At 48.4% G+C, this 27,134-nt stretch overlaps 1 protein-coding gene across 2 annotated transcripts in view; it reads right to left on the minus strand.

Annotated features, from left to right (window-relative positions):
* Positions 1–1,869: 1,869 nt before the first annotated feature.
* LOC139421768 (rho GDP-dissociation inhibitor 2-like) overlaps positions 1,870–27,134 on the minus strand; it is a 40,036-nt gene continuing 14,771 nt past the window's right edge. For both annotated transcript variants that reach the window (XM_071172889.1, XM_071172888.1), the window contains exons 4-6: positions 13,316–13,392; positions 4,586–4,649; positions 1,870–4,188 (exon numbers count right to left, since the gene is read on the minus strand). In XM_071172889.1, the coding sequence (XP_071028990.1) occupies positions 3,989–4,188; positions 4,586–4,649; positions 13,316–13,392 (341 nt within the window). In that variant the 3' untranslated portion in view covers positions 1,870–3,988. The remainder of the gene's footprint in view (positions 4,189–4,585; positions 4,650–13,315; positions 13,393–27,134) is intronic.

A 27,134-nucleotide genomic window follows, 5' to 3' on the forward strand; every position in this document is an offset into this window, starting at 1 on the left:
TTAACACTCTATAAAGGGGAATAGAATGACTCTCTATGGGTCCAGGTTAACACACTATAAAGGGAACAGAATGACTCTCTATGGGTCCAAGTTAACACTCTATAAAGGGGAATAGAATGACTCTCTATGGGTCCAAGTTAACACTCTATAAAGGGGAATAGAATGACTCTCTATGGGTCCAGGTTAACACTCTATAAAGGGGAATAGAATGACTCTCTATGGGTCCAAGTTAACACTCTATAAAGGGGAATAGAATGACTCTCTATGGGTCCAGGTTAACACTCTATAAAGGGGAACAGAATGACTCTATGGGTCCAGGTTAACACTCTATAAAGGGGAATAGAATGACTCTCTATGGGTCCAAGTCAACACACTATAAAGGGAATTAGAGTCCATTTGGAACACAGCCACAGTAGTAATAACAAAGGTATTTTTGATCTAAATCCCTGTAAATATCTGCGGTATCCTTGGCAACCCATTTCAATCTGCAGGTTGGTTTTTTTTCTTTTCAAAATCACAACGTGACAGTAAAACAGTCTTTAAAGAAAGAAGAGATGTGAAACCATGCAACACTCAACAAGCCCACGTTACAGTTACTTCTGGGTTCGCCACCGTTTTGAATGGCATCATCAATATCATCATCAATATCATGATCAATATCATGATCATCAATATCATGATCATCATCATCAATATCATCATCATCATCATCAATATCATGATCATGATCATCATCATCATCATCATCAATATCATGATCATCAATATCGTGATCATCACAATCAATATCATGATCATCATCAATATCATGATCAGCATTAATATCATGATCATCATTAATATCAATATCATGATCATCATCATCAATATCATCATCATCATCATCAATATCATCATCACCATCATCATCATCATCATCAACACTTACAACACCATAAGACTTCACACAATAGTGACAAGGACGTTTTTTTTTGGGGGGGGGGGGGGGGGGGGGGGGGGGACAGCATCGATCAAATCTCGAAGACCTCATCCACTGAGTTTCCATGACAGGACAAAACGGGTCACGTCGTAGATAGAACGGAGTTCTCTTCTGTTTCATTAGTTCGTTACCCGAGTCCATCGCTGCCTTTAGGCCTCATGCTTGGTGTTAAAGGGGGACAGTGACCCCGAGCAACAGATATACACTACACTTCAGCAAACTAACCACTGGCACCAAACGCTAACCTGCTGCTCCCAGATCAGTGTCTAACCTGCAGCTCCCAGATCAGTGTCTAACCTACTGCTCCCAGATCAGTGTCTAACCTACTGCTCCCAGATCAGTGTCTAACCTGCTGCTCCCAGATCAGTGTCTAACCTGCTGCTCCCAGATCAGTGTCTAACCTGCTGCTCCCAGATCAGTGTCTAACCTCTGTGTTGGTACCAAACGCTAACCTGCTGCTCACAGATCAGTGTCTAACCTGCTGCTCCCAGATCAGTGTCTAACCTGCTGCTCCCAGATCAGTGTTGTGCCACCATTCCATTCATTGTCATGTTTGGATGCCAGGAAGTAGCTAGGAGTGACATGATGGTCCAAGCATACTGATATACCCAGGCTAACCAATCACCATCGTAACATTCTAATTTACATTCTGACTGGAATAATCATGTCATGATACTTTGGGTGCTAACAGTGGCGCCCATTAAGGAACCTCCAACCCAGTTGACCCTCTACTGTACTGTATAGATATGTCTCAGGGTCACTACCTAACAGAGAGGTAAAGACACTGTGTAGGCTACTTCTGTTGGGCTGTATTCTGTAGCGACTACTACAGAGCATATTGTACACATCACAATCACATTTTCTTCATCATAGCCAGACAACAGGCCTCCTCAGGATGTTTACATGATGTTTAATGGGAGATGGTTGATACATGGTGAATGGCGTTATCTTTTAAAGAGCAACTCTCTCAATAGGCAAAGAGGCAGACATTGGGGAAATGACATTCAAGCAGCATTGAAAAAATAGAGCAACTATAAGGGCAAACCTGAGAAAACAACAGTTGTCTGTTGATATGTTACCATGGTAAAACTCCTCCAGACAGCGTGAAACCATGTTGTTTACATGAATCCAATAACAGCTCAGGTGTGTCAAGTATAACAGAGACAGAAGGCAACTGAAAGACACAGTAACAGAAATTAGATTCTAGATGTAGGACTTAGAAGATGGTCATTCTAGAACTATAACTTAGAAGATAGTCATTCTAGATGTAGAACTTAGAAGATGGTCATTCTAGATGTAGGACTTAGAAGATGGTCATTCTAGAACTATAACTTAGAAGATGGTCATTCTAGATGTAGAACTTAGAAGATGGTCATTCTAGATGTAGGACTTAGAAGATGGTCATTCTAGAACTATAACTTAGAAGATGGTCATTCTAGATGTAGAACTTAGAAGATGGTCATTCTAGATGTAGGACTTAGAAGATGGTCATTCTAGATGTAGGACTTAGAAGATGGTCATTCTAGAACTATAACTTAGAAGATGGTCATTCTAGATGTAGGACTTAGAAGATGGTCATTCTAGATGTAGAACTTAGAAGATGGTCATTCTAGATGTAGAACTTAGAAGATAGTCATTCTAGATGTAGAACTTAGAAGATGGTCATTCTAGATGTAGCACTTAGAAGATGGTAATTCTAGATGTAGGACTTAGAAGATGGTCATTCTAGATGTAGAACTTAGAAGATGATATTTCTATAACTATAACTTAGAAGATGGTCATTCTAGACGTAGGACTTAGAAGATGGTAATTATAGATGTAGAACTTAGAAGATGGTCATTCTAGATGTAGAACTTAGAAGATGGTCATTCTAGAACTAGAATTTAGAAGATGGTCATTCTAGAACTAGAACTTAGAATATGGTCATTCTAGAACTAGAACTTAGAAGATGGTCATTCTAGAACTAGAACTTAGAAGATGGTCATTCTAGATGTAGGACTTAGAAGATGGTCATTCTAGATATAGGACTTAGAAGATGGTCATTCTAGAACTAGAACTTAGAAGATGGTCATTCTAGATGTAGGACTTAGAAGATGGTAACTTCTTGAGGAGTATGAGACACACTGTTGTCAAACATTCTAACTGATAACTAACATTACAAAGGGCTGCTCCTTGAAACCTTGTTGAACTGGCAATTTTCTGAATAGAACACTTTAGAATAACCTTCTAGAATGTGCCTCTCCCACTATGGGGTGTAAATACATATCCATACTCCAACTTCACTGTATGAGTGAGTCCCACGGGTTTAACTTCATTTGATCCCCTTCAGTTAACACACTGTAGTAGAGAGCATCAGATTACATCACACATAGACAAGTGTATCTCCACCTACAGCTCATACCCCCTGCCTCCCAAAATGGCCCCCTATTCCCTACATAGTGCACTACTTTTAACCAGAGTCCTGCGGGTAGTGCACTATATAGGGAATAGGGGGCCATTTTGGGTTGTAGCCCACGATGTTCGGTTGTCTACTATGATGTGATACTAGTTTGGTTTATGACAACATCCTCTCTGTCCCGTTCTAGACCGTGCCTAACCTAACTTCCTGTTTACACCTTTCATACCGGCCTCTGTCGTTTACTATTATACAGGTGGGCCTTGGAGGGAGAGGGGAGAGGAGGGGGGAGGAAGAAAGAGGGAGAGACAGTCCTTCTAAATGAAGAGGGAGAGAAGGATGAGGTCTCTATCCATCCCAGTCCTTCTAAATGAAGAGGGAGAGGGGAGACACAGGGAGAGGGAAGCATGGAGGGAAGGATGAGGTCTCTATCCATCCCAGTCCTTCTTGATGGAGGAAGGAGGGATGAAAGTGGGGGAGACGGGAGAGAGAAGGGGTAAGAAGGAAGGAAGGAAGGAAGGAAGGAAGGAAGGAAGGAAGGAAGGAAGGAAGGGGAAAGGGAGAGGTGGAGACACAGGGAGAGGGAAGGAGGGAGAGAGAAATGAGGCTCCTCTCTATTCGTCCCAGTCCTTCTTGATCCCCAGGTTCCACTCCCAGGAGAGGTGGTCGGTCTTGTCGTCGTCGGTGAAGTGGGACTTGATGTGGTAGCTGCCTCTGACAATCATGCCTTTGGGCGCCTCCTCCACCGGGGTCATGAACTCGTGCTCCTCCACCCGCGGCCCGTAGCTGCCCACCATGTACACCGCCTTGTCCACTGCACAACACAAAATTGGACGCTCAGTTGCACACTTGCTAGCCAGGTTTTAGGTGAATGTGGGGGAAACTGTGACAATTTATGTCAGTGACAACACACCAAATGGTGGCTCAGTTGAACCGTTGGTAGTCAGGTTTTAGGTGAATGTGGGGGAAACTGACATCTTGTGTCGATGGACAACACACAAAATGGCGGCTCAGTTGCATCGCTGTTAACCCGGAATTAGGTGTACGTGTGGAAACTGTGATGTCTTGTGTCGATGACAACACATTAAATGGCAGCTCAGTTGCACCGTTGCTATCCAGGGTTTAGATGTATGTATCAGAAACTGACACGATCTACGGGCCTAAACAGCACAGCGTATCCACAGCTCGGCACAAAATGGGGTCCTCCTTACCTCTGATTCCTTTCCTGTAGGTCAGATGGACGTACTTCAGCCCAGACACAATATCCCTGTTAACCTGGAGAGGAGAGGAGGGGAGGGAAGGGGAGAGGAGGAGGAGAGGAGGAGGGGAGGAGAGAGGAGGAGGGGAGGAGGGTTATCAGGAGAAATAAATAAACAATGTAAATTCATTGGGACTGAAAATCTGAAATGCATTTAAACACAGTATGAACTTATATGGAGGAGAGGAGAGGAGAGGAGAAATTGGAGAGGAGAGGAGAGGAGAGGAGAGGAGAGGAGAGGAGAGGAGAAATTGGAGGAGGGAAGGAGAGGAAAGGAGAGGAGGGGAGAGAGGAGAAATTGGAGGAGGGGAGAGGAGGGAAGGAGAGGAAAGGAGAGGAGGGGAGAGGAAAGGAGAGTTATCGTATATGAAGTCTCATCAAGAGGCAACTTTACACAGCTTTGACCAGGGCACTTAGCCCTATAGACCCTGGTCTAAAGTAGTGCCCTCAGTCCTATAGACCCTGCTAAAGTAGTGCCCTTAGCCCTATAGGCCCTGGTCTAAAGTAGTGCCCTTAGTCCTATAGGCCCTGGTCTAAAGTAGTGCCCTTAGCCCTATAGGCTCTGGATTAAAATAGTGCCCTTAGCCCTATAGACCCTGGTCTAAACTAGTGCCCTTAGCCCTATAGGTCCTGGTCTAAAGTAGTGCCCTTAGTCCTATAGACCCTGGTCTAAAGTAGCGCCCTCAGCCCTATAGGTCCTGGTCTAAAGTAGTGCCCTTAGTCCTATAGGTCCTGGTCTAAAGTAGTGCCCTTAGTCCTATAGGTCCCGGTCTAAAGTAGTGTCCTCAGCCCTATAGGTCCTGGTCTAAAATAGTGCCCTTAGTCCTATAGGTCCCGGTCTAAAGTAGTGCCCTCAGCCCTATAGGTCCTGGTCTAAAGTAGTGCCCTTAGTCCTATAGGTCCAGGTCTAAAGTAGTGCCCTTAGCCCTATAGGCCCTGGTCTAAAGTAGTGCCCTTAGCCCTATAGGCCCTGGTCTAAAGTAGTGCCCTTAGTCCTATAGGTCCTGGTCTAAAGTAGTGCCCTCAGTCCTATAGGCCCTGGTCTAAAGTAGTGCCCTTAGCCCTATAGGCCCTGGTCTAAAGTAGTGCACTATATATGGAATAGGGTGCCATTTGAGGCAAAAAATCCCTAACAGTTGTTTTGGTGGCCTAGTGATGGAAGTCAGTCCCGCTGCCTGTTCAATGGTGCTTCTAAACCATCTCCAGAGAAGGTTTCCTGTTGGCGTTTAAAAAGCCTTTGTGTACCTTTATAGACGAACAGACATGCCGTAGCCTGACACCGCCTGGTATAGAGGTCCTGGATAGCAGGAAGCTTGACCCAAGTGATGTACTGGGCCGTTCGCACTACCCTCTGTAGTGCCTTGCGGTCGGAGGCCGAGCAGTTGCTATACCAGGCAGTCAGGATGCAGTCTCGATGGTGCAGGTGTAGAACCTTTTGAGGATCTGAGGACCCATGCCAAATCTTTTCAGTCTCTTGAGGGGGAATAGGTTTTGTCGTTCCCTCTTCACAACTGTCTTGGTATGCTTGGACTATGTTAGTTTGCTGGTGACGTGGACACCAAGGAACTTGAAGCTCTCAACCTGCTCCACTAAAGCCCCGTCGATGAGAATGGGGGCGTGCTCGGTCCTCTTTTTCCTGTAGTCCACAATCATCTCCTTTGTCTTGATCACATTGAGGAAGAGGTTGTTGTCCTGGCACCACACGGCCAGGTCTCTGACCTCCCTATAGGCTGTCTCGTCGTTGTCAGTGAGAAGGCCTACCACTGTTTTGCCATCGGCAAACTTGATGATGTGTTGGAGTCGTGCCTGGCTGTGCAGTCATGAGTGAACAGGGAGTACATTAGGGGACTGAGCACACACCCCTGAGGGGCCCCTGTGTTGAGGATCAGCATGGCAAATGTGTTGTTACCTAACCTCATCACCTGGGGGCGGCCCGTCAGGAAGTCCAGGATCCAGTTGCAAAGGGAGGTGTTTAGTCCGAGGGTCCTTAGCTTATTGATGAGCTTTGGGGGCACTATGGTGTTGAACACTGAGCTGTAGTCAATGAATAGCATTTTCATTGGTGTTCCTTTTGTCCAGGTGGGAAAGGGCAGTGTGGAGTGCAATAGAGATTGCATCATCTGTAGATATGTTAGGGCGGGTATGCAAAGTCGAGTGGGTCTAGGGTTTCTGGGATAATGCTGTTGATGTGAGCCATGACCAGCCTTTTAAAGCACTCCATGGCTACAGATGTGAGTGCTACGGGTCGGTAGTCATTTAGGCAGGTTACCTTAGTGTTCTTGGGTACAGGGACTATGGTGGTCTGCTTAAAACATGTTGGTATTACAGACTAAGTCAGGGACAGGTTGAAAATGTCAGTGAAGACACCTGCCAGTTGGTCAGCACATGCTCGCAGTACACGTCCTGGTAATCCGTCTGGCCCTGCGGCCTTGCGAATGTTGACCTGTTTAAAGGTCTTACTCACATCGGCTGAGGAGAGCGTGATCACACAGTCTTCCAGAACAGCTGGTGCTCTCATGCATATTTTTCAGTGTTATTTGCCTCGAAGCGAGCATAGAAGTAGTTTAGCTCATCTGGTAGGCTCGTGTCACCCTGGGCAGCTTTCAACCGTGCTTCCCTTTGTAGTCTGTAATGGTTTGCAGGCTCTGCCACATCCGACGAGCGTCAGAACCGGTGTAGTACGACTCGATCTCAGTCCTGTATTGAAGCTTTGCCTGTTTGATGGTTCGTCGGAGGCGGGATTTGCGGGATATATTATAAACTTCCGGGTTAGAGTCCTGCTTCTTGAAAGCGCCAGCTTTCGCCTTTAACTCAGTGCGGATGTTGCCTGTAATCCATAGCTTCCGGGTTAGAGTCCTGCTTCTTGAAAGCGCCAGCTTTCGCCTTTAACTCAGTGCGGATGTTGCCTGTAATCCATAGCTTCCGGGTTAGAGTCCTGCTTCTTGAAAGCGCCAGCTTTCGCCTTTAACTCAGTGCGGATGTTGCCTGTAATCCATAGCTTCCGGGTTAGAGTCCTGCTTCTTGAAAGCGCCAGCTTTCGCCTTTAACTCAGTGCGGATGTTGCCTGTAATCCATAGCTTCCGGGTTAGTCCTGCTTCTTGAAAGCGCCAGCTTTTCGCCTTTAACTCAGTGCGGATGTTGCCTGTAATCCATAGCTTCCGGGTTAGTCCTGCTTCTTGAAAGCGCCAGCTTTTCGCCTTTAACTCAGTGCGGATGTTGCCTGTAATCCATAGCTTCCGGGTTAGTCCTGCTTCTTGAAAGCGCCAGCTTTCGCCTTTAACTCAGTGCGGATGTTGCCTGTAATCCATAGCTTCCGGGTTAGAGTCCTGCTTCTTGAAAGCGCCAGCTTTCGCCTTTAACTCAGTGCGGATGTTGCCTGTAATCCATAGCTTCCGGGTTAGAGTCCTGCTTCTTGAAAGCGCCAGCTTTCGCCTTTAACTCAGTGCGGATGTTGCCTGTAATCCATAGCTTCCGGGTTAGAGTCCTGCTTCTTGAAAGCGCCAGCTTTCGCCTTTAACTCAGTGCGGATGTTGCCTGTAATCCATAGCTTCCGGGTTAGTCCTGCTTCTTGAAAGCGCCAGCTTTTCGCCTTTAACTCAGTGCGGATGTTGCCTGTAATCCATAGCTTCCGGGTTAGAGTCCTGCTTCTTGAAAGCGCCAGCTTTCGCCTTTAACTCAGTGCGGATGTTGCCTGTAATCCATAGCTTCTGGGTTAGAGTCCTGCTTCTTGAAAGCGCCAGCTTTCGCCTTTAACTCAGTGCGGATGTTGCCTGTAATCCATAGCTTCCGGGTTAGAGTCCTGCTTCTTGAAAGCGCCAGCTTTCGCCTTTAACTCAGTGCGGATGTTGCCTGTAATCCATAGCTTCCGGGTTAGAGTCCTGCTTCTTGAAAGCGCCAGCTTTCGCCTTTAACTCAGTGCGGATGTTGCCTGTAATCCATAGCTTCCGGGTTAGAGTCCTGCTTCTTGAAAGCGCCAGCTTTCGCCTTTAACTCAGTGCGGATGTTGCCTGTAATCCATAGCTTCCGGGTTAGTCCTGCTTCTTGAAAGCGCCAGCTTTCGCCTTTAACTCAGTGCGGATGTTGCCTGTAATCCATGGCTTCCGGGTTAGAGTCCTGCTTCTTGAAAGCGCCAGCTTTCGCCTTTAACTCAGTGCGGATGTTGCCTGTAATCCATAGCTTCCGGGTTAGAGTCCTGCTTCTTGAAAGCGCCAGCTTTCGCCTTTAACTCAGTGCGGATGTTGCCTGTAATCCATAGCTTCCGGGTTAGTCCTGCGTCTTGAAAGCGCCAGCTTTCGCCTTTAACTCAGTGCGGATGTTGCCTGTAATCCATAGCTTCCGGGTTAGTCCTGCTTCTTGAAAGCGCCAGCTTTCGCCTTTAACTCAGTGCGGATGTTGCCTGTAATCCATAGCTTCCGGGTTAGTCCTGCTTCTTGAAAGCGCCAGCTTTCGCCTTTAACTCAGTGCGGATGTTGCCTGTAATCCATAGCTTCCGGGTTAGTCCTGCTTCTTGAAAGCGCCAGCTTTCGCCTTTAACTCAGTGCGGATGTTGCCTGTAATCCATAGCTTCCGGGTTAGTCCTGCTTCTTGAAAGCGCCAGCTTTCGCCTTTAACTCAGTGCGGATGTTGCCTGTAATCCATAGCTTCCGGGTTAGTCCTGCTTCTTGAAAGCGCCAGCTTTCGCCTTTAACTCAGTGCGGATGTTGCCTGTAATCCATAGCTTCCGGGTTAGTCCTGCTTCTTGAAAGCGCCAGCTTTCGCCTTTAACTCAGTGCGGATGTTGCCTGTAATCCATAGCTTCCGGGTTAGTCCTGCTTCTTGAAAGCGCCAGCTTTCGCCTTTAACTCAGTGCGGATGTTGCCTGTAATCCATAGCTTCCGGGTTAGTCCTGCTTCTTGAAAGCGCCAGCTTTCGCCTTTAACTCAGTGCGGATGTTGCCTGTAATCCATAGCTTCTGGTTGGGGTATGTACATACGGTCACTGTGGGGACGACGTCATCGATGCACTTATTGATGAAGCCAATGACAGATGTGGGGTACTCCTCAATGCCATGGGAGGAATCCCGGAACTTTTTCCAGTCTGTGCTAGCATAACAGTCCTGTAGCTTAGCAACTGCTTCATCTGACCACTTTTTTATTGATCTAGTCACTGCTGCTTCCTGCTTCAATTTTTGCTTGTAAGCAGGAATCAGAAGGATAGAATTATGGTCAGGTTTGCCAAACGGAGGGCGAGGGAGAGCTTTGTATGCGTCTCCTCATACCCTCGTAAAACTGACTATCCTACCGATCCTTGACTTCGACGATGTAATTTACAAAATAGCCTCCAACACCCTACTCAGCAAACTGGGTGTAGTCTATCACAGTGCCATCCGTTTGGTCACCAAAGCCCCACTGGTCATCCCCAAAGTCAACACCTCCTTTGGTGCCTTTCCTTCCAGGTCTCTGCTGCCAATGACTGGAAGGAATTGCAAAAATCACTGAAGCTGGAGACTTATATCTCCCTCTCTAACTTTACGCATAAGCTGTCAGAGCAGCTTACCGATCACTGCACCTGTACACAGCCCATCTGTAAATAGCACACCCAACTACCTCATCCCCATATTGTTATTTATCTACTTCCTCTTTTGCATCCCAGTATTTCTACTTGCACATAATCATCTGCACATCTATCACTCCAGTGTTCATTTGCTAAATTGTAATTATTTTGCCTCCTCGTTTATGTCACACTGCTATGCTTTATCTTGACCAAGTCGCAGTTGTAAATGAGAACTTGTTCTCAACTGGCCTACCTGGTTAAATAAAGGTGCTCTCAACTGGCCTACCTGGTTAAATAAAGGTGTTCTCAACTGGCCTACCTGGTTAAATAAAGGTGTTCTCAACTAGCCTACCTGGTTAAATAAAGGTGTTCTCAACTAGCCTACCTGGTTAAATAAAGGTGTTCTCAACTGGCCTACCTGGTTAAATAAAGGTGTTCTCAACTAGCCTACCTGGTTAAATAAAGGTGTTCTCAACTGGCCTACCTGGTTAAATAAAGGTGTTCTCAACTAGCCTACCTGGTTAAATAAAGGTGTTCTCAACTAGCCTACCTGGTTAAATAAAGGTGTTCTCAACTGGCCTACCTGGTTAAATAAAGGTGTTCTCAACTAGCCTACCTGGTTAAATAAAGGTGTTCTCAACTAGCCTACCTGGTTAATAAAGGTGTTCTCAACTAGCCTACCTGGTTAAATAAAGGTGTTCTCAACTGGCCTACCTGGTTAAATAAAGGTGTTCTCAACTAGCCTACCTGGTTAAATAAAGGTGTTCTCAACTGGCCTACCTGGTTAATAAAGGTGTTCTCAACTAGCCTACCTGGTTAATAAAGGTGTTCTCAACTAGCCTACCTGGTTAAATAAAGGTGTTCTCAACTGGCCTACCTGGTTAAATAAAGGTGTTCTCAACTAGCCTACCTGGTTAAATAAAGGTGTTCTCAACTAGCCTACCTGGTTAAATAAAGGTGAAATAAATAAAAAATAAAAAGAGAAGAGAACAGAACCAAACAGAGCAGAACAGAAAGGTGAAGAGGAGATTGATCCCTGATCTGTTTCACCAGTCTTGTGCTTATCCCCCCAACCCACCAGGTGTCTCCTATTTCACTCCATTATCCCCAGTGTATTTATACCTGGTTTTCTGGTTGTCTGTTGCCAGTTCGTCTTGTTTTGTCAGGTCTTATCAGCGTGTTTCCTGTTTCTCCTGTTCAAGTTCTAGTTTTCTAGTCTTCCCGGTTCCAACCTTTCTGCCTGTCCCGGCCCTGAGCCTGCCTGCCGTTCTGGCCCTGAGCCTGCCTGCCTGTCCTGGCCCTGAGCCTGCCTGCCTGTCCCGGCCCTGAGCCTGCCTGCCGTTCTGACCCTGAGCCTGCCTGCCGTTCTGGCCCTGAGCCTGCCTGCCGTTCTGGCCCTGAGCCTGCCTGCCGTTCTGGCCCTGAGCCTGCCTGCCTGTCCTGGCCCTGAGCCTGCCTGCCGTTCTGGCCCTGAGCCTGCCTGCCGTTCTGGCCCTGAGCCTGCCTGCCGTTCTGGCCCTGAGCCTGCCTGCCTGTCCTGGCCCTGAGCCTGCCTGCCGTTCTGGCCCTGAGCCTGCCTGCCGTTCTGGCCCTGAGCCTGCCTGCCGTTCTGACCCTGAGCCTGCCTGCCGTTCTGACCCTGAGCCTGCCAGCCTGTCCTGGCCCTGAGCCTGCCTGCCGTTCTGGCCCTGAGCCTGCCTGCCGTTCTGGCCCTGAGCCTGCCTGCCGTTCTGGCCCTGAGCCTGCCTGCCGTTCTGGCCCTGAGCCTGCCTGCCGTTCTGGCCCTGAGCCTGCCTGCCTGTCCTGGCCCTGAGCCTGCCTGCCGTTCTGGCCCTGAGCCTGCCTGTCCTGGCCCTGAGCCTGCCTGCCGTTCTGGCCCTGAGCCTGCCTGCCGTTCTGGCCCTGAGCCTGCCTGCCTGTCCTGGCCCTGAGCCTGCCTGCCGTTCTGGCCCTGAGCCTGCCTGCCGTTCTGGCCCTGAGCCTGCCTGCCGTTCTGGCCCTGAGCCTGCCTGCCGTTCTGGCCCTGAGCCTGCCTGCCTGTCCTGGCCCTGAGCCTGCCTGCCGTTCTGGCCCTGAGCCTGCCTGCCGTTCTGGCCCTGAGCCTGCCTGCCGTTCTGGCCCTGAGCCTGCCTGCCGTTCTGGCCCTGAGCCTGCCTGCCTGTCCTGGCCCTGAGCCTGCCTGCCATTCTGGCCCTGAGCCTGCCTGCCGTTCTGGCCCTGAGCCTGCCTGCCGTTCTGGCCCTGAGCCTGCCTGCCGTTCTGGCCCTGAGCCTGCCTGCCGTTCTGGCCCTGAGCCTGCCTGCCGTTCTGGCCCTGAGCCTGCCTGCCGTTCTGGCCCTGAGCCTGCCTGCCTGTCCTGGCCCTGAGCCTGCCTGCCGTTCTGGCCCTGAGCCTGCCTGCCGTTCTGGCCCTGAGCCTGCCTGCCGTTCTGGCCCTGAGCCTGCCTGCCGTTCTGTCCCTGATTGACTCTGTCTTGGACTTACGAACCTCTGCCTGCCGTTCTGTCCCTGATTGACTCTGTCTTGGACTTACGAACCTCTGCCTGCCGTTCTGTCCCTGATTGACTCTATCTTGGACTTACGAACCTCTGCCTGCCGCTCTGTCCCTGATTGACTCTGTCTTGGACTTACGAACCTCTGCCTGCCGTTCTGGCCCTGATTGACTCTGTCTTGGACTTACGAACCTCTGCCTGCCGTTCTGTCCCTGATTGACTCTGTCTTGGACTTAAGAACCTCTGCCTGCCGTTCTGGCCCTGATTGACTCTGTCTTGGACTTACGAACCTCTGCCTGCCGTTCTGTCCCTGATTGACTCTGTCTTGGACTTACGAACCTCTGCCTGCCGTTCTGGCCCTGATTGACTCTGTCTTGGACTTACGAACCTCTGCCTGCCGTTCTGTCCCTGATTGACTCTGTCTTGGACTTACGAACCTCTGCCTGCCGTTCTGGCCCTGATTGACTCTGTCTTGGACTTACGAACCTCTGCCTGCCGTTCTGTCCCTGATTGACTCTGTCTTGGACTTACGAACCTCTGCCTGCCCTCGACCTGCCATTTAAACTGTCCCTATGTTATAATAAATATTCTGAGACCCGAACCATCCGACTCCTGTATCTGCATCTAGGTCAAATGCTGAGTCGTGACAGATGTTCTCACCTTAAAGTGTATCTTCACTCTGTAGTCCACTCCTTCCTTCATGGTGAAACTCTTCTTCTTCAGAGCCTCCGGGTCACCTGCAGGTCAACACCATGACAACGTGAGGTCAACAGATGAGGTTATCACTTCAATATTCAAACACAACAACCAAACTGCTGATGATATCCATATGTTCTCTGTGTCTGGTCTCTGACTGTTCTCTGTGTCTCTGACTGTTCTCTGTGTCTGGTCTCTGACTGTTCTCTGTGTCTGGTCTCTGACTGTTCTCTGTGTCTGACTGTTCTCTGTGTCTGGTCTCTGACTGTTCTCTGTGTCTGGTCTCTGACTGTTCTCTGTGTCTCTGACTGTTCTCTGTGTCTGGTCTCTGACTGTTCTCTGTGTCGCTGACTGTTCTCTGTGTCTGGTCTCTGACTGAAGCTCTGAAGCAAGCTTCCAGAAAATTGGAACGGAAATGGCGCCACACCAAACTGGAAGTCTTCCGACTAGCTTGGAAAGACAGTACTGTGCAGTACCGAAGAGCCCTTACTGCTGCTCGATCATCCTATTTTTCTAACTTAATTGAGGAAAATAAGAACAATCCGAAATTCCTTTTTGATACTGTCGCAAAGCTAACTAAAAAGCAGCATTCCCCAAGAGAGGATGACTTTCAATTTAGCAGTGATAAATTCATGAACTTCTTTGAGGAAAAGATTATGATTATTAGAAAGCAAATTACGGACTCCTCCTTAAATCTGCGTATTCCTTCAAAGCTCAGTTGTCCTGAGTCTGCACAACTCTGCCAGGACCTAGGATCAAGAGAGACGCTCAAGTGTTTTAGTACTATATCTCTTGACACAATGATGAAAATAATCATGGCCTCTAAACCTTCAAGCTGCATACTGGACCCTATTCCAACTAAACTACTGAAAGAGCTGCTTCCTGTGCTTGGCCCTCCTATGTTGAACATAATAAACGGCTCTCTATCCACCGGATGTGTACCAAACTCACTAAAAGTGGCAGTAATAAAGCCTCTCTTGAAAAAGCCAAACCTTGACCCAGAAAATATAAAAAACTATCGGCCTATATCGAATCTTCCATTCCTCTCAAAAATTTTAGAAAAGGCTGTTGCGCAACAACTCACTGCCTTCCTGAAGACAAACAATGTACACGAAATGCTTCAGTCTGGTTTTAGACCCCATCATAGCACTGAGACGGCACTTGTGAAGGTGGTAAATGACATTTTAATGGCATCGGACCGAGGCTCTGCATCTGTCCTCGTGCTCCTAGACCTTAGTGCTGCTTTTGATACCATCGATCACCACATTCTTTTGGAGAGATTGGAAACCCAAATTGGTCTACACGGACAAGTTCTGGCCTGGTTTAGATCTTATCTGTCGGAAAGATATCAGTTTGTCTCTGTGAATGGTTTGTCCTCTGACAAATCAACTGTAAATTTCGGTGTTCCTCAAGGTTCCGTTTTAGGACCACTATTGTTTTCACTATATATTTTACCTCTTGGGGATGTCATTCGAAAACATACTGTTAACTTTCACTGCTATGCGGATGACACACAGCTGTACATTTCAATTAAACATGGTGAAGCCCCAAAATTGCCCTTGCTAGAAGAATGTGTTTCAGACATAAGGAAGTGGATGGCTGCAAACTTTCTACTTTTAAACTCGGACAAAACAGAGATGCTTGTTCTAGGTCCCAAGAAACAAAGAGATCCTCTGTTGAATCTGACAATTAATCTTAATGGTTGTACAGTCGTCTCAAATAAAACTGTGAAGGACCTCGGCGTTACTCTGGACCCTGATCTCTCTTTTGAAGAACATATCAAGACCATTTCAAGGACAGCTTTTTTCCATCTACGTAACATTGCAAAAATCAGAAACTTTCTGTCCAAAAATGATGCAGAAAAATTTATCCATGCTTTTGTCACTTCCAGGTTAGACTACTGCAATGCTCTACTTTCCGGCTACCCGGATAAAGCACTAAATAAACTTCAGTTAGTGCTAAATACGGCTGCTAGAATCCTGACTAGAACCAAAAAATTTGATCATATTACTCCAGTGCTAGCCTCTCTACACTGGCTTCCTGTCAAAGCAAGGGCTGATTTCAAGGTTTTACTGCTAACCTACAAAGCATTACATGGGCTTGCTCCTACCTATCTCTCTGATTTGGTCCTGCCGTACATACCTACACGTACGCTACGGTCACAAGACGCAGGCCTCCTAATTGTCCCTAGAATTTTTAAGCAAACAGCTGGAGGCAGGGCTTTCTCCTATAGAGCTCCATTTTTATGGAACGGTCTGCCTACCCATGTCAGAGACGCAAACTCGGTCTCAACCTTTAAGTCTCTACTGAAGACTCATCTCTTCAGTGGGTCATATGATTGAGTGTAGTCTGGCCCAGGAGTGGGAGGGGGGTGAACGGAAAGGCTCTGGAGCAACGAACCGCCCTTGCTGTCTCTGCCTGGCCGGTTCCCCTCTTTCCACTGGGATTCTCTGCCTCTAACCCTATTACAGGGGCTGAGTCACTGGCTTTACTGGGGCTCTCTCATGCCGTCCCTGGAGGGGGTGCGTCACCTGAGTGGGTTGAGTCACTGATGTGGTCATCCTGTCTGGGTTGGCGCCCCCCCCCCCCCCCCCCTTGGGTTGTGCCGTGGCGGAGGTCTTTGTGGGCTATACTCAGCCTTGTCTCAGGATGGTAAGTTGGTGGTTGAAGATATCCCTCTAGTGTTGTGGGGGCTGTGCTTTGGCAAAGTGGGTGGGGTTATATCCTTCCTGTTTGGCCCTGTCCGGGGGTGTCCTCGGATGGGGCCACAGTGTCTCCTGACCCCTCCTGTCTCAGCCTCCAGTATTTATGCTGCAGTAGTTTATGTGTCGGGGGGCTAGGGTCAGTTTGTTATATCTGGAGTACTTCTCCTGTCCTATTCGGTGTCCTGTGTGAATCTAAGTGTGCGTTCTCTAATTCTCTCCTTCTCTCTTTCTCTCTCTCGGAGGACCTGAGCCCTAGGACCATGCCCCAGGACTACCTGACATGATGACTCCTTGCTGTCCCCAGTCCACCTGGCTGTGCTGCTGCTCCAGTTTCAACTGTTCTGCCTTATTATTCGACCATGCTGGTCATTTATGAACATTTGAACATCTTGGCCATGTTCTGTTATAATCTCCACCCGGCACAGCCAGAAGAGGACTGGCCATCCCACATATGCTCTCTCTAATTCTCTCTTTCTTTCTCTCTCTCGGAGGACCTGAGCCATAGGACCATGCCCCAGGAATACCTGACATGATGACTCCTTGCTGTCCCCAGTCCACCTGACTGTGCTGCTGCTCCAGTATCAACTATTCTGTCTTATTATCATACGACCATGCTGGTCATTTATGAACATTTGAACATCTTTACCATGTTTTGTTATAATCTCCACCCGGCACAGCCAGAAGAGGACTGGCCACCCCACATAGCCTGGTTCCTCTCTAGGTTTCTTCCTAGGTTTTGGCCTTTCTAGGGAGTTTTTCCTAGCCACCGTGCTTCTACACCTGCATTGCTTGCTGTTTGGGGTTTTAGGCTGGGTTTCTGTACAGCACTTTGAGATATCAGCTGATGTACGAAGGGCTATATAAATAAATTTGATTTGATTTGATTTGTGTCTGGTCTCTGACTGTTCTCTGTGTCTGGTCTCTGACTGTTCTCTGTATCTGACTGTTCTCTGTGTCTGGTCTCTGACTGTTCTCTGTGTCTCTGACTGTTCTCTGTGCCTGGTCTCTGACTGTTCTCTGTGCCTGGTCTCTGACTGTTCTCTGTGTCTCTGACTGTTCTCTGTGTCTGGTCTCTGACTGTTCTTTGTGTCTGGTCTCTGACTGTTCTCTGTGTCTGGTCTCTGACTGTTCTCTGTGTCTGGTCTCTGTTCTCTGTGTCTGGTCTCTGACTGTTCTCTGTGTCTCTGACTGTTCTCTGTGTCTCTGACTGTTCTCTGTGTCTCTGACTGTTCTCTGTGCCTGGTCTCTGACTGTTCTCTGTGTCTGGTCTCTGACTGTTCTCTGTGTCTGGGGTTTATAGATTAAATATAAGTCCCAAATGGCACACTATTCCCTATATAGTGCACTACTTTAGACCAGGGCCCTATGGTACCCTATTCCCTACATAGTGCACTACTTTAGACCAGGGCCCAATGGCACCCTATTCCCTACATAGTGCACTACTTTTCACCAGGGCCAAATGGCACCCTATTCCCTACATAGTGCACTACATTTGACCAGAACCCACTCTAGAACCCTCTGATCACAGATAATGGGTGTTTAATACAGCTGATGTACGAAGGGCTATATAAATAAATTTGATTTGATTTGATTTGTGTCTGGTCTCTGACTGTTCTCTGTGTCTGGTCTCTGACTGTTCTCTGTATCTGACTGTTCTCTGTGTCTGGTCTCTGACTGTTCTCTGTGTCTCTGACTGTTCTCTGTGCCTGGTCTCTGACTGTTCTCTGTGCCTGGTCTCTGACTGTTCTCTTTGTCTCTGACTGTTCTCTGTGTCTGGTCTCTGACTGTTCTTTGTGTCTGGTCTCTGACTGTTCTCTGTGTCTGGTCTCTGACTGTTCTCTGTGTCTGGTCTCTGTTCTCTGTGTCTGGTCTCTGACTGTTCTCTGTGTCTCTGACTGTTCTCTGTGTCTCTGACTGTTCTCTGTGTCTCTGACTGTTCTCTGTGCCTGGTCTCTGACTGTTCTCTGTGTCTGGTCTCTGACTGTTCTCTGTGTCTGGGGTTTATAGATTAAATATAAGTCCCAAATGGCACACTATTCCCTATATAGTGCACTACTTTAGACCAGGGCCCTATGGTACCCTATTCCCTACATAGTGCACTACTTTAGACCAGGGCCCAATGGCACCCTATTCCCTACATAGTGCACTACTTTTCACCAGGGCCAAATGGCACCCTATTCCCTACATAGTGCACTACATTTGACCAGAACCCACTCTAGAACCCTCTGATCACAGATAATGGGTGTTTAATACATTTAAACTCTACACTTTACCCTGCTGTAAAAGCCTTATCATGGAGGGATACACTTTACCCTGCTGTAAAAGCCTTATCATGGAGGGATACACGGGAGGAGGGGGATGAAGAGGAGGAGGAGGAGGACAGGGGAAGGAGGAAGAAGAGGAGGAGGAGGAGGACAGGGGAAGGGGGAAGAAGAGGAGAGATACATGGAGAGAGATGTAGAGAACAGAGGGAAGAAGGAGGCAGTAGAGATAAAAGGAGAGAGATGTAGAGAACAGAGGGAAGAAGGAGGCAGTAGAGATAAAAGGAGAGAGATGTAGAGAACAGAGGGAAGAAGGAGGCAGTAGAGATAAAAGGAGAGAGATGTAGAGAACAGACGGAAGGAGAGGATAGATACCTGGAGAGAGATGTAGAGAACAGACGGAAGGAGAGGATAGATACATGGAGAGAGATGTAGAGAACAGACGGAAGGAGAGGATAGATACATGGAGAGAGATGTAGAGAACAGAGGGAAGGAGAGGATAGATACATGGAGAGAGATGTAGAGAACAGAGGGAAGGAGAGGATAGATACATGGAGAGAGATGTAGAGAACAGAGGGAAGGAGAGGATAGATACATGGAGAGAGATGTAGAGAACAGACGGAAGGAGAGGATAGATACATGGAGAGAGATGTAGAGAACAGAGGGAAGGAGAGGATAGATACATGGAGAGAGATGTAGAGAACAGACGGAAGGAGAGGATAGATACATGGAGAGAGATGTAGAGAACAGACGGAAGGAGAGGATAGATACATGGAGAGAGATGTAGAGAACAGACGGAAGGAGAGGATAGATACATGGAGAGAGATGTAGAGAACAGACGGAAGGAGAGGATAGATACATGGAGAGAGATGTAGAGAACAGACGGAAGGAGAGGATAGATACATGGAGAGAGATGTAGAGAACAGACGGAAGGAGAGGATAGATACATGGAGAGAGATGTAGAGAACAGATGGAAGGAGAGGATAGATACATGGAGAGAGATGTAGAGAACAGACGGAAGGAGAGGATAGATACATGGAGAGAGATGTAGAGAACAGACGGAAGGAGAGGATAGATACATGGAGAGAGATGTAGAGAACAGAGGGAAGGAGAGGATAGATACATGGAGAGAGATGTAGAGAACAGAGGGAAGGAGAGGATAGATACTTGGAGAGAGATGTAGAGAACAGACGGAAGGAGAGGATAGATACATGGAGAGAGATGTAGAGAACAGACGGAAGGAGAGGATAGATACATGGAGAGAGATGTAGAGAACAGACGGAAGGAGAGGATAGATACATGGAGAGAGATGTAGAGAACAGACGGAAGGAGAGGATAGATACATGGAGAGAGATGTAGAGAACAGACGGAAGGAGAGGATAGATACATGGAGAGAGATGTAGAGAACAGACGGAAGGAGAGGATAGATACATGGAGAGAGATGTAGAGAACAGAGGAAGCAGTAGAGATGAAAGGGAAAGGACAGCACTGATGTGTTGTGGTGGACACACACACACACACACACACACACACACACACACACACACACACACACACACACACACACACACACACACACACACACACACACACACACACACACACACACACACACACACACACACACACACACACACACAGCCCTGCCCCCTCCCTAGACCTAGTTTAACAGTAACTCCTGGTATTACCAGTTAACATCAAAGTCACATCAGACAACCATTACACTCTCTCCCTTCCTCCCTCTCTGAAGACAGGATCAGACATTGGTTCCCTGGAGAGTGTTTCTCTCGCTCACCCTCCCTCTCGCTCAGCCTCCCTCTCTCCCTCTTTCCCTCTCTCCCTCCCTCCCTCTTTCCCTCTCTCCCTCTTTCCCTCTCTCCCAGACAGAGAGAACCAGCACATCACACGCGGGTATATCAGGCATCTCTTTTCCCTCTCTGTCTCTCGCTCTCTCTCACCCTGTTTCTCTCAACCTCCCTCCCTCTCTCTCACCCTCTCTGTCTCTCTCTCTCTCTCTCACCCTCACCCTCCCTCTCCATCCCTACCCCTTAGTTTCCCTCTCTCTCTCAACCTCCCTCTCTCTCCATCCCTACCCCTTAGTTTCCCTCTCTCTCTCTCTCTCTCACCCTCTCTGTCTCTCTCACCCTCTCTGTCTCTCTCACCCTCCCTCTCCATCCCTACCCCTTAGTTTCCCTCTCTCTCATTTCCATCAGAAAATCATTTGACACTATATAGAATAGGTTGTAGAGAGAATGGAGGAGGGAACAGCGTAGAGGAGGGAGAGAGGTAGCTCCACCCCCTCTCTCTACTAGTAAAGATGAAGGAGGAGCATGGTGGTAGCTCCACCCCCTTCTGTCTACTAGTAAAGATTAAGGAGGAGCATGGTGGTAGCTCCACCCCCTCTCTCTACTAGTAAAGATGAAGGAGGAGCATGGTGGTAGCTCCACCCCCTTCTGTCTACTAGTAAAGATGAAGGAGGAGCATGGTGGTAGCTCTACCCCCCTCTCTCTACTAGTAAAGATGAAGGAGGAGCATGATGGTAGCTCCACCCCCTCTCTCTACTAGTAAAGATGAAGGAGGAGAATGGTGGTAGCTCCACCCCCTCTCTCTACTAGTAATGAGGAGCATGGTGGTAGCTCCACCCCCTCTCTCTACTAGTAAAGATGAAGGAGGAGCATGGTGGTAGCTCCACCCCCCTCTCTCTACTAGTAAAGATGAAGGAGGAGCATGGTGGTAGCTCCACCCCCCTCTGTCTTCTAGTAAAGATGAAGGAGGAGCATGGTGGTAGCTCCACCCCCCTCTGTCTACTAGTAAAGATGAAGGAGGAGCATGGTGGTAGCTCCACCCCCCTCTCTCTACTAGTAAAGATGAAGGAGGAGCATGGTGGTAGCTCCACCCCCCTCTCTCTACTAGTAAGGAGGAGCATGGTGGTAGCTCCACCCCCCTCTCTCTACTAGTAATGAGGAGCATGGTAGTAGCTCCACCCCCCCTCTCTCTACTAGTAATGAGGAGCATGGTGGTAGCTCCAACCCCCCTCTCTCTACTTGTAATGAGGAGCATGGTGGTAGCTCCCACCCCCTCTCTCTACTTGTAAAGATGAAGGAGGAGCATGGTGGTAGCTCCGTCGTGTGGGCGAGCGGTTTGCTGATGTGAACATCCCTGTTTATTATCTATTGTCACACCCTGATCTGTTTCACCTGTCTTGTAATTGTCTCCACCCCCCTCCAGGTGTCGCCTATCTTCCCCATTATCCCGGTGTATTTATACCTGTGTTCTCTGTTTGTCTGTTGCCATTTCGTCTTGTTTGACCACTCTGCCTGCCCTTAAGCCTGCCTGCCGTCCTGTACCTTACCCTGAGCCTGCCTGCCATCCTGTACCTTACCCTGAGCCTGCCTGCCGTCCTGTACCTTACCCTGAGCCTGCCTGCCATCCTGTACCTTACCCTGAGCCTGCCTGCCATCCTGTACCTTACCCTGAGCCTGCCTGCCGTCCTGTACCTTACCCTGAGCCTGCCTGCCGTCCTGTACCTTACCCTGAGCCTGCCGTCCTGTACCTGACCCTGCCTGCCGTCCTGTACCTTATCCTGAGCCTGCCTGCCGTCCTGTACCTTACCCTGAGCCTGCCTGCCGTCCTGTACCTTACCCTGAGCCTGCCTGCCATCCTGTACCTTACCCTGAGCCTGCCTGCCGTCCTGTACCTTACCCTGAGCCTGCCTGCCATCCTGTACCTTACCCTGAGCCTGCCTGTCATCCTGTACCTTACCCTGAGCCTGCCTGCCGTCCTGTACCTTACCCTGAGCCTGCCTGCCGTCCTGTACCTTACCCTGAGCCTGCCGTCCTGTACCTGACCCTGCATGCCGTCCTGTACCTTACCCTGAACCTGCCTGCCGTCCTGTACCTTATCCTGAGCCTGCCTGCCGTCCTGTACCTTACCCTGAGCCTGCCTGCCGTCCTGTACCTTACCCTGAGCCTGCCTGCCATCTTGTACCTTACCCTGAGCCTGCCGTCCTGTACCTGACCCTGAGCCTGCCATCCTGTACCTTACCCTGAGCCTGCCGTCCTGTACCTTACCCTGAGTCTGCCGTCCTGTACCTTACCCTGAGTCTGCCGTCCTGTACCTTACCCTGAGCCTGCCTGCCGTTCTGTACCATGAACCTGAGCCTGCCGTCCTGTACCTTACCCTGAGCCTGCCGTCCTGTACCTTACCCTGAGCCTGCCTGCCGTCCTGTACCTGACCCTGAGCCTGCCGTCCTGTACCTTACCCTGAGCCTGCCTGCCGTCCTGTACCTGACCCTGAGCCTGCCGTCCTGTACCTTACCCTGAGCCTGCCGTCCTGTACCTGACCCTGAGCCTGCCTGCCGTCCTGTACCTGACCCTGAGCCTGCCGTCCTGTACCTTACCCTGAGCCTGCCTGCCGCCCTGTACCTGACCCTGAGCCTGCCATCCTGTACCTTACCCTGAGCCTGCCTGCCGTCCTGTACCTTTGCCCCTGTTGCTGTAATAAATATTGTTACTTCGACACGGTCTACATTTGGGTCTTACCTTGAGTTAAGTTCAGGAAAGTTACACTTTCTATTTTATGGTGTACTGTCATGTACGAGAGGCATCAAAGGCCTTTCAATCGATGCTTCAAGATGTCCACCATTGTTCCTGTACCCAAGTAAGCTAAGGTAACTGAACTAAATGACTATCGCCCCGCAGCACTCTCTTCTGTCATCATGAAGTGCTTTGAGAGGCTAGTTAAGGATCACCTCCACCTTCCCCTGACAACCTAGACACACTACAACTCACATACCGCCCCAACAGATCCACGGATGACGTAATCGCCGTTGCACTTCACACTGCCATATCCGACTTGGACAAGAAAAATACCTACAGGATGTAAGAATCAGGGGTTGGAACCGTTTCAGTGAACGGAACTGAAAAACAAAGAAAAAAAAATTGAGGAACAGAACCAGAACCGAGAACAAAATTTAACTCTACCGTTCCGGAACAGAAACATTTATTTTAAAAGCATGGGAAACAGTTAATAACAGTTCATTATTTGAAGTTCCGTACATTTTTTCAAACCCTCTGTCACTCAGAAATGTATTCCAGTGTCTGACTGCATTCCAGCTGAACATCTTCTGTGTAGGCTAGCTGCTTAGTCTACTGTAACTACTGACGTTACAAGCGTGATTCAGAAATTAAGGAGAGATTTTTAATTAGAGAAGAATGGATTAACTTGTTCAAAGCTAATTAAGAATACTATCGTTGTCACATTACACATTGTCTTGTTTTTTTAAACTACAAAAACGTGTTTTAATTAAAATGTTGGTGCCGCTCTGCTCACAAGCTTGTTAGCTAGCTCTGGTCTCGCTCTCAAACTCTAGGCGGCATTATGTACTGTATAATGTAATGATGAAGGGCTAGCTCTGGTCTCGCTCTCAAACTCTAGGCGGCATTACGTACTGTATAATGTAATGATGAAGGGCTAGCTCTGGTCTCGCTCTCAAACTCTAGGCGGCATTACGTACTGTATAATGTAATGATGAAGGGCTAGCTCTGGTCTCTCTCTCAAACTCTAGGCGGCATTACGTACTGTATAATGTCATGATGAAGGGCTAGCTCTGGTCTCGCTCTCAAACTCTAGGCGGCATTACGTACTGTATAATGTAATGATGAAGGGCTAGCTCTGGTCTCGCTCTCAAACTCTAGGCGCATTACGTACTGTATAATGTAATGATGAAGGGCTAGCTCTGGTCTCGCTCTCAAACTCGAGGCGGCATTACGTACTGTATAATGTAATGATGAAGGGCTAGCTCTGGTCTCGCTCTCAAACTCTAGGCGGCATTACGTACTGTATAATGTAATGCCATGATGAAGGGCTAGCTCTGGTCTCGCTCTCAAACTCTAGGCGGCATTACGTACTGTATAATGTAATGATGAAGGGCTAGCTCTGGTCTCGCTCTCAAACTCTAGGCGGCATTACGTACTGTATAATGTAATGATGAAGGGCTAGCTCTGGTCTCGCTCTTAAACTCTAGGCGGCATTACGTAATGTATAATGTAATGATGAAGGGCTAGCTCTGGTCTCGCTCTCACTCTAGGCGGCATTACGTACTGTATAATGTAATGATGAAGGGCTAGCTCTGGTCTCGCTCTCACTCTAGGCGGCATTACGTACTGTATAATGTAATGATGAAGGGCTAGCTCTGGTCTCGCTCTCAAACTCTAGGCGGCATTACGTACTGTATAATGTAATGATGAAGGGCTAGCTCTGGTCTCGCTCTCAAACTCTAGGCGGCATTACGTACTGTATAATGTAATGATGAAGGGCTAGCTCTGGTCTCGCTCTCAAACTCTAGGCGGCATTACGTACTGTATAATGTAATGATGAAGGGCTAGCTCTGGTCTCGCTCTCACTCTAGGCGGCATTACGTACTGTATAATGTAATGATGAAGGGCTAGCTCTGGTCTCGCTCTCAAACTCTAGGCGGCATTACGTACTGTATAATGTAATGATGAAGGGCTAGCTCTGGTCTCGCTCTCAAACTCTAGGCGGCATTACGTACTGTATAATGTAATGATGAAGGGCTAGCTCTGGTCTCGCTCTCAAACTCTAGGCGGCATTATGTACTGTATAATGTAATGATGAAGGGCTAGCTCTGGTCTCGCTCTCAAACTCTAGGCGGCATTATGTACTGTATAATGTAATGATGAAGGGCTAGCTCTGGTCTCGCTCTCAAACTCTAGGCGGCATTACGTACTGTATAATGTAATGATGAAGGGCTAGCTCTGGTCTCGCTCTCACTCTAGGCGGCATTACGTACTGTATAATGTAATGATGAAGGGCTAGCTCTGGTCTCGCTCTCAAACTCTAGGCGGCATTACGTACTGTATAATGTAATGATGAAGGGCTAGCTCTGGTCTCGCTCTCAAACTCTAGGCGGCATTACGTACTGTATAATGTAATGATGAAGGGCTAGCTCTGGTCTCGCTCTCAAACTCTAGGCGGCATTACGTACTGTATAATGTAATGATGAAGGGCTAGCTCTGGTCTCGCTCTCAAACTCTAGGCAGCATTATGTACTGTATAATGTAATGATGAAGGGCTAGCTCTGGTCTCGCTCTCAAACTCTAGGCGGCATTATGTACTGTATAATGTAATGATGAAGGGCTAGCTCTGGTCTCGCTCTCAAACTCTAGGCGGCATTATGTACTGTATAATGTAATGATGAAGGGCTAGCTCTGGTCTCGCTCTCAAACTCTAGGCGGCATTACGTACTGTATAATGTAATGATGAAGGGCTAGCTCTGGTCTCGCTCTCAAACTCTAGGCGGCATTACGTACTGTATAATGTAATGATGTCATGATGAAGGGCTAGCTCTAGTCTCGCTCTCAAACTCTAGGCGGCATTATGTACTGTATAATGTAATGATGCCATGATGAAGGGCTAGCTCTGGTCTCGCTCTCAAACTCTAGGCGGCATTATGTACTGTATAATGTAATGATGTCATGATGAAGGGCTAGCTCTGGTCTCGCTCTCAATCTCTAGGCGGCATTATGTACTGTATAATGTAATGATGTCATGATGAAGGGCTAGCTCTGGTCCAACGTTAGTTAAGCCAACTCTATGAAGTATCTACATGGCATCATCAGTCTCTCTATGCTACTGTGCTAGCTTATACATGTTGTAGGGAACAGTCACAGACGCTGCTCTCTCGGTCTCTCTATGCTACTGTGCTAGCTTATACATGTTGTAGGGAACAGTCACAGACGCTGCTCTCTCGGTCTCTCTATGCTACTGTGCTAGCTTATACATGTTGTAGGGAACAGTCACAGACGCTGCTCTCTCGGTCTCTCTATGCTACTGTGCTAGCTTATACATGTTGTAGGGAACAGTCACAGACGCTGCTCTCTCGGTCTCTCTCTCTCTGCCTCTAGCTCTGTGTACCTCTCTCTCTCTCTCTATCTCTGTGTACCTCTCTCTATCTCTCTGCATCTCTCTCTCTCTCTGCCTCTATCTCTGTTTCTCTCTCTCTCTCGGATGGTTCTATCACCTAGCAACCAGGTGACCTTTCCCATTTGTCTCAGTCTCAGTTTGTTTGTATGTGTGTGTGTGTGTGTGTGTGTGTGTGTGTGTGTGTGTTGGTTGTCCTTTGTGAAATAGAAGATAGTGGTGTATACTTAGATATCGTCTCATTCAAGGGAAGCCCCTCCACACCCACCCACACACCCACCCGTACAATCACCCACCCACCCTTACAATACCCACCCACCCACCCTTACAATCACCCACCCACCCACCCTTACAAATCACCCACCCACCCACCCTTACAATCACCGACCCACCCTTACAATACCCACCCACCCACCCTTACAAATCACCCACCCACCCTTACAATCACCCACCCACCCTTACAATCACCCACCCACCCACCCTTACAATCACCCACCCACCCTTACAATCACCCACCCACCCACCCTTACAAATCACCCACCCACCCTTACAATCACCCACCCACCCAACCTTACAATCACCCACCCACACAATCACCCACCCACACTAGTCGTCCACATGAGAACACACACACTATCAAACACACACACACACACCAGACACATCATACACCAGACACCACACACACCAGACACACACCACACACCAGACACATCATACACCAGACACCACACACACCACACACACCAGACACACACCACACATCATACACCAGACACCACACACAGATGGATGGTCCTCCACAGTTCCCTGCTCTGTGGGAGGATGACATCATCATGGCTCTGCAGGATGGGGCGTTAAACCTACATTATCATG

The sequence above is a fragment of the Oncorhynchus clarkii genome, chromosome 12, assembly GCF_045791955.1.
Source record: "Oncorhynchus clarkii lewisi isolate Uvic-CL-2024 chromosome 12, UVic_Ocla_1.0, whole genome shotgun sequence".
Taxonomy (NCBI): domain Eukaryota; kingdom Metazoa; phylum Chordata; class Actinopteri; order Salmoniformes; family Salmonidae; genus Oncorhynchus; species Oncorhynchus clarkii.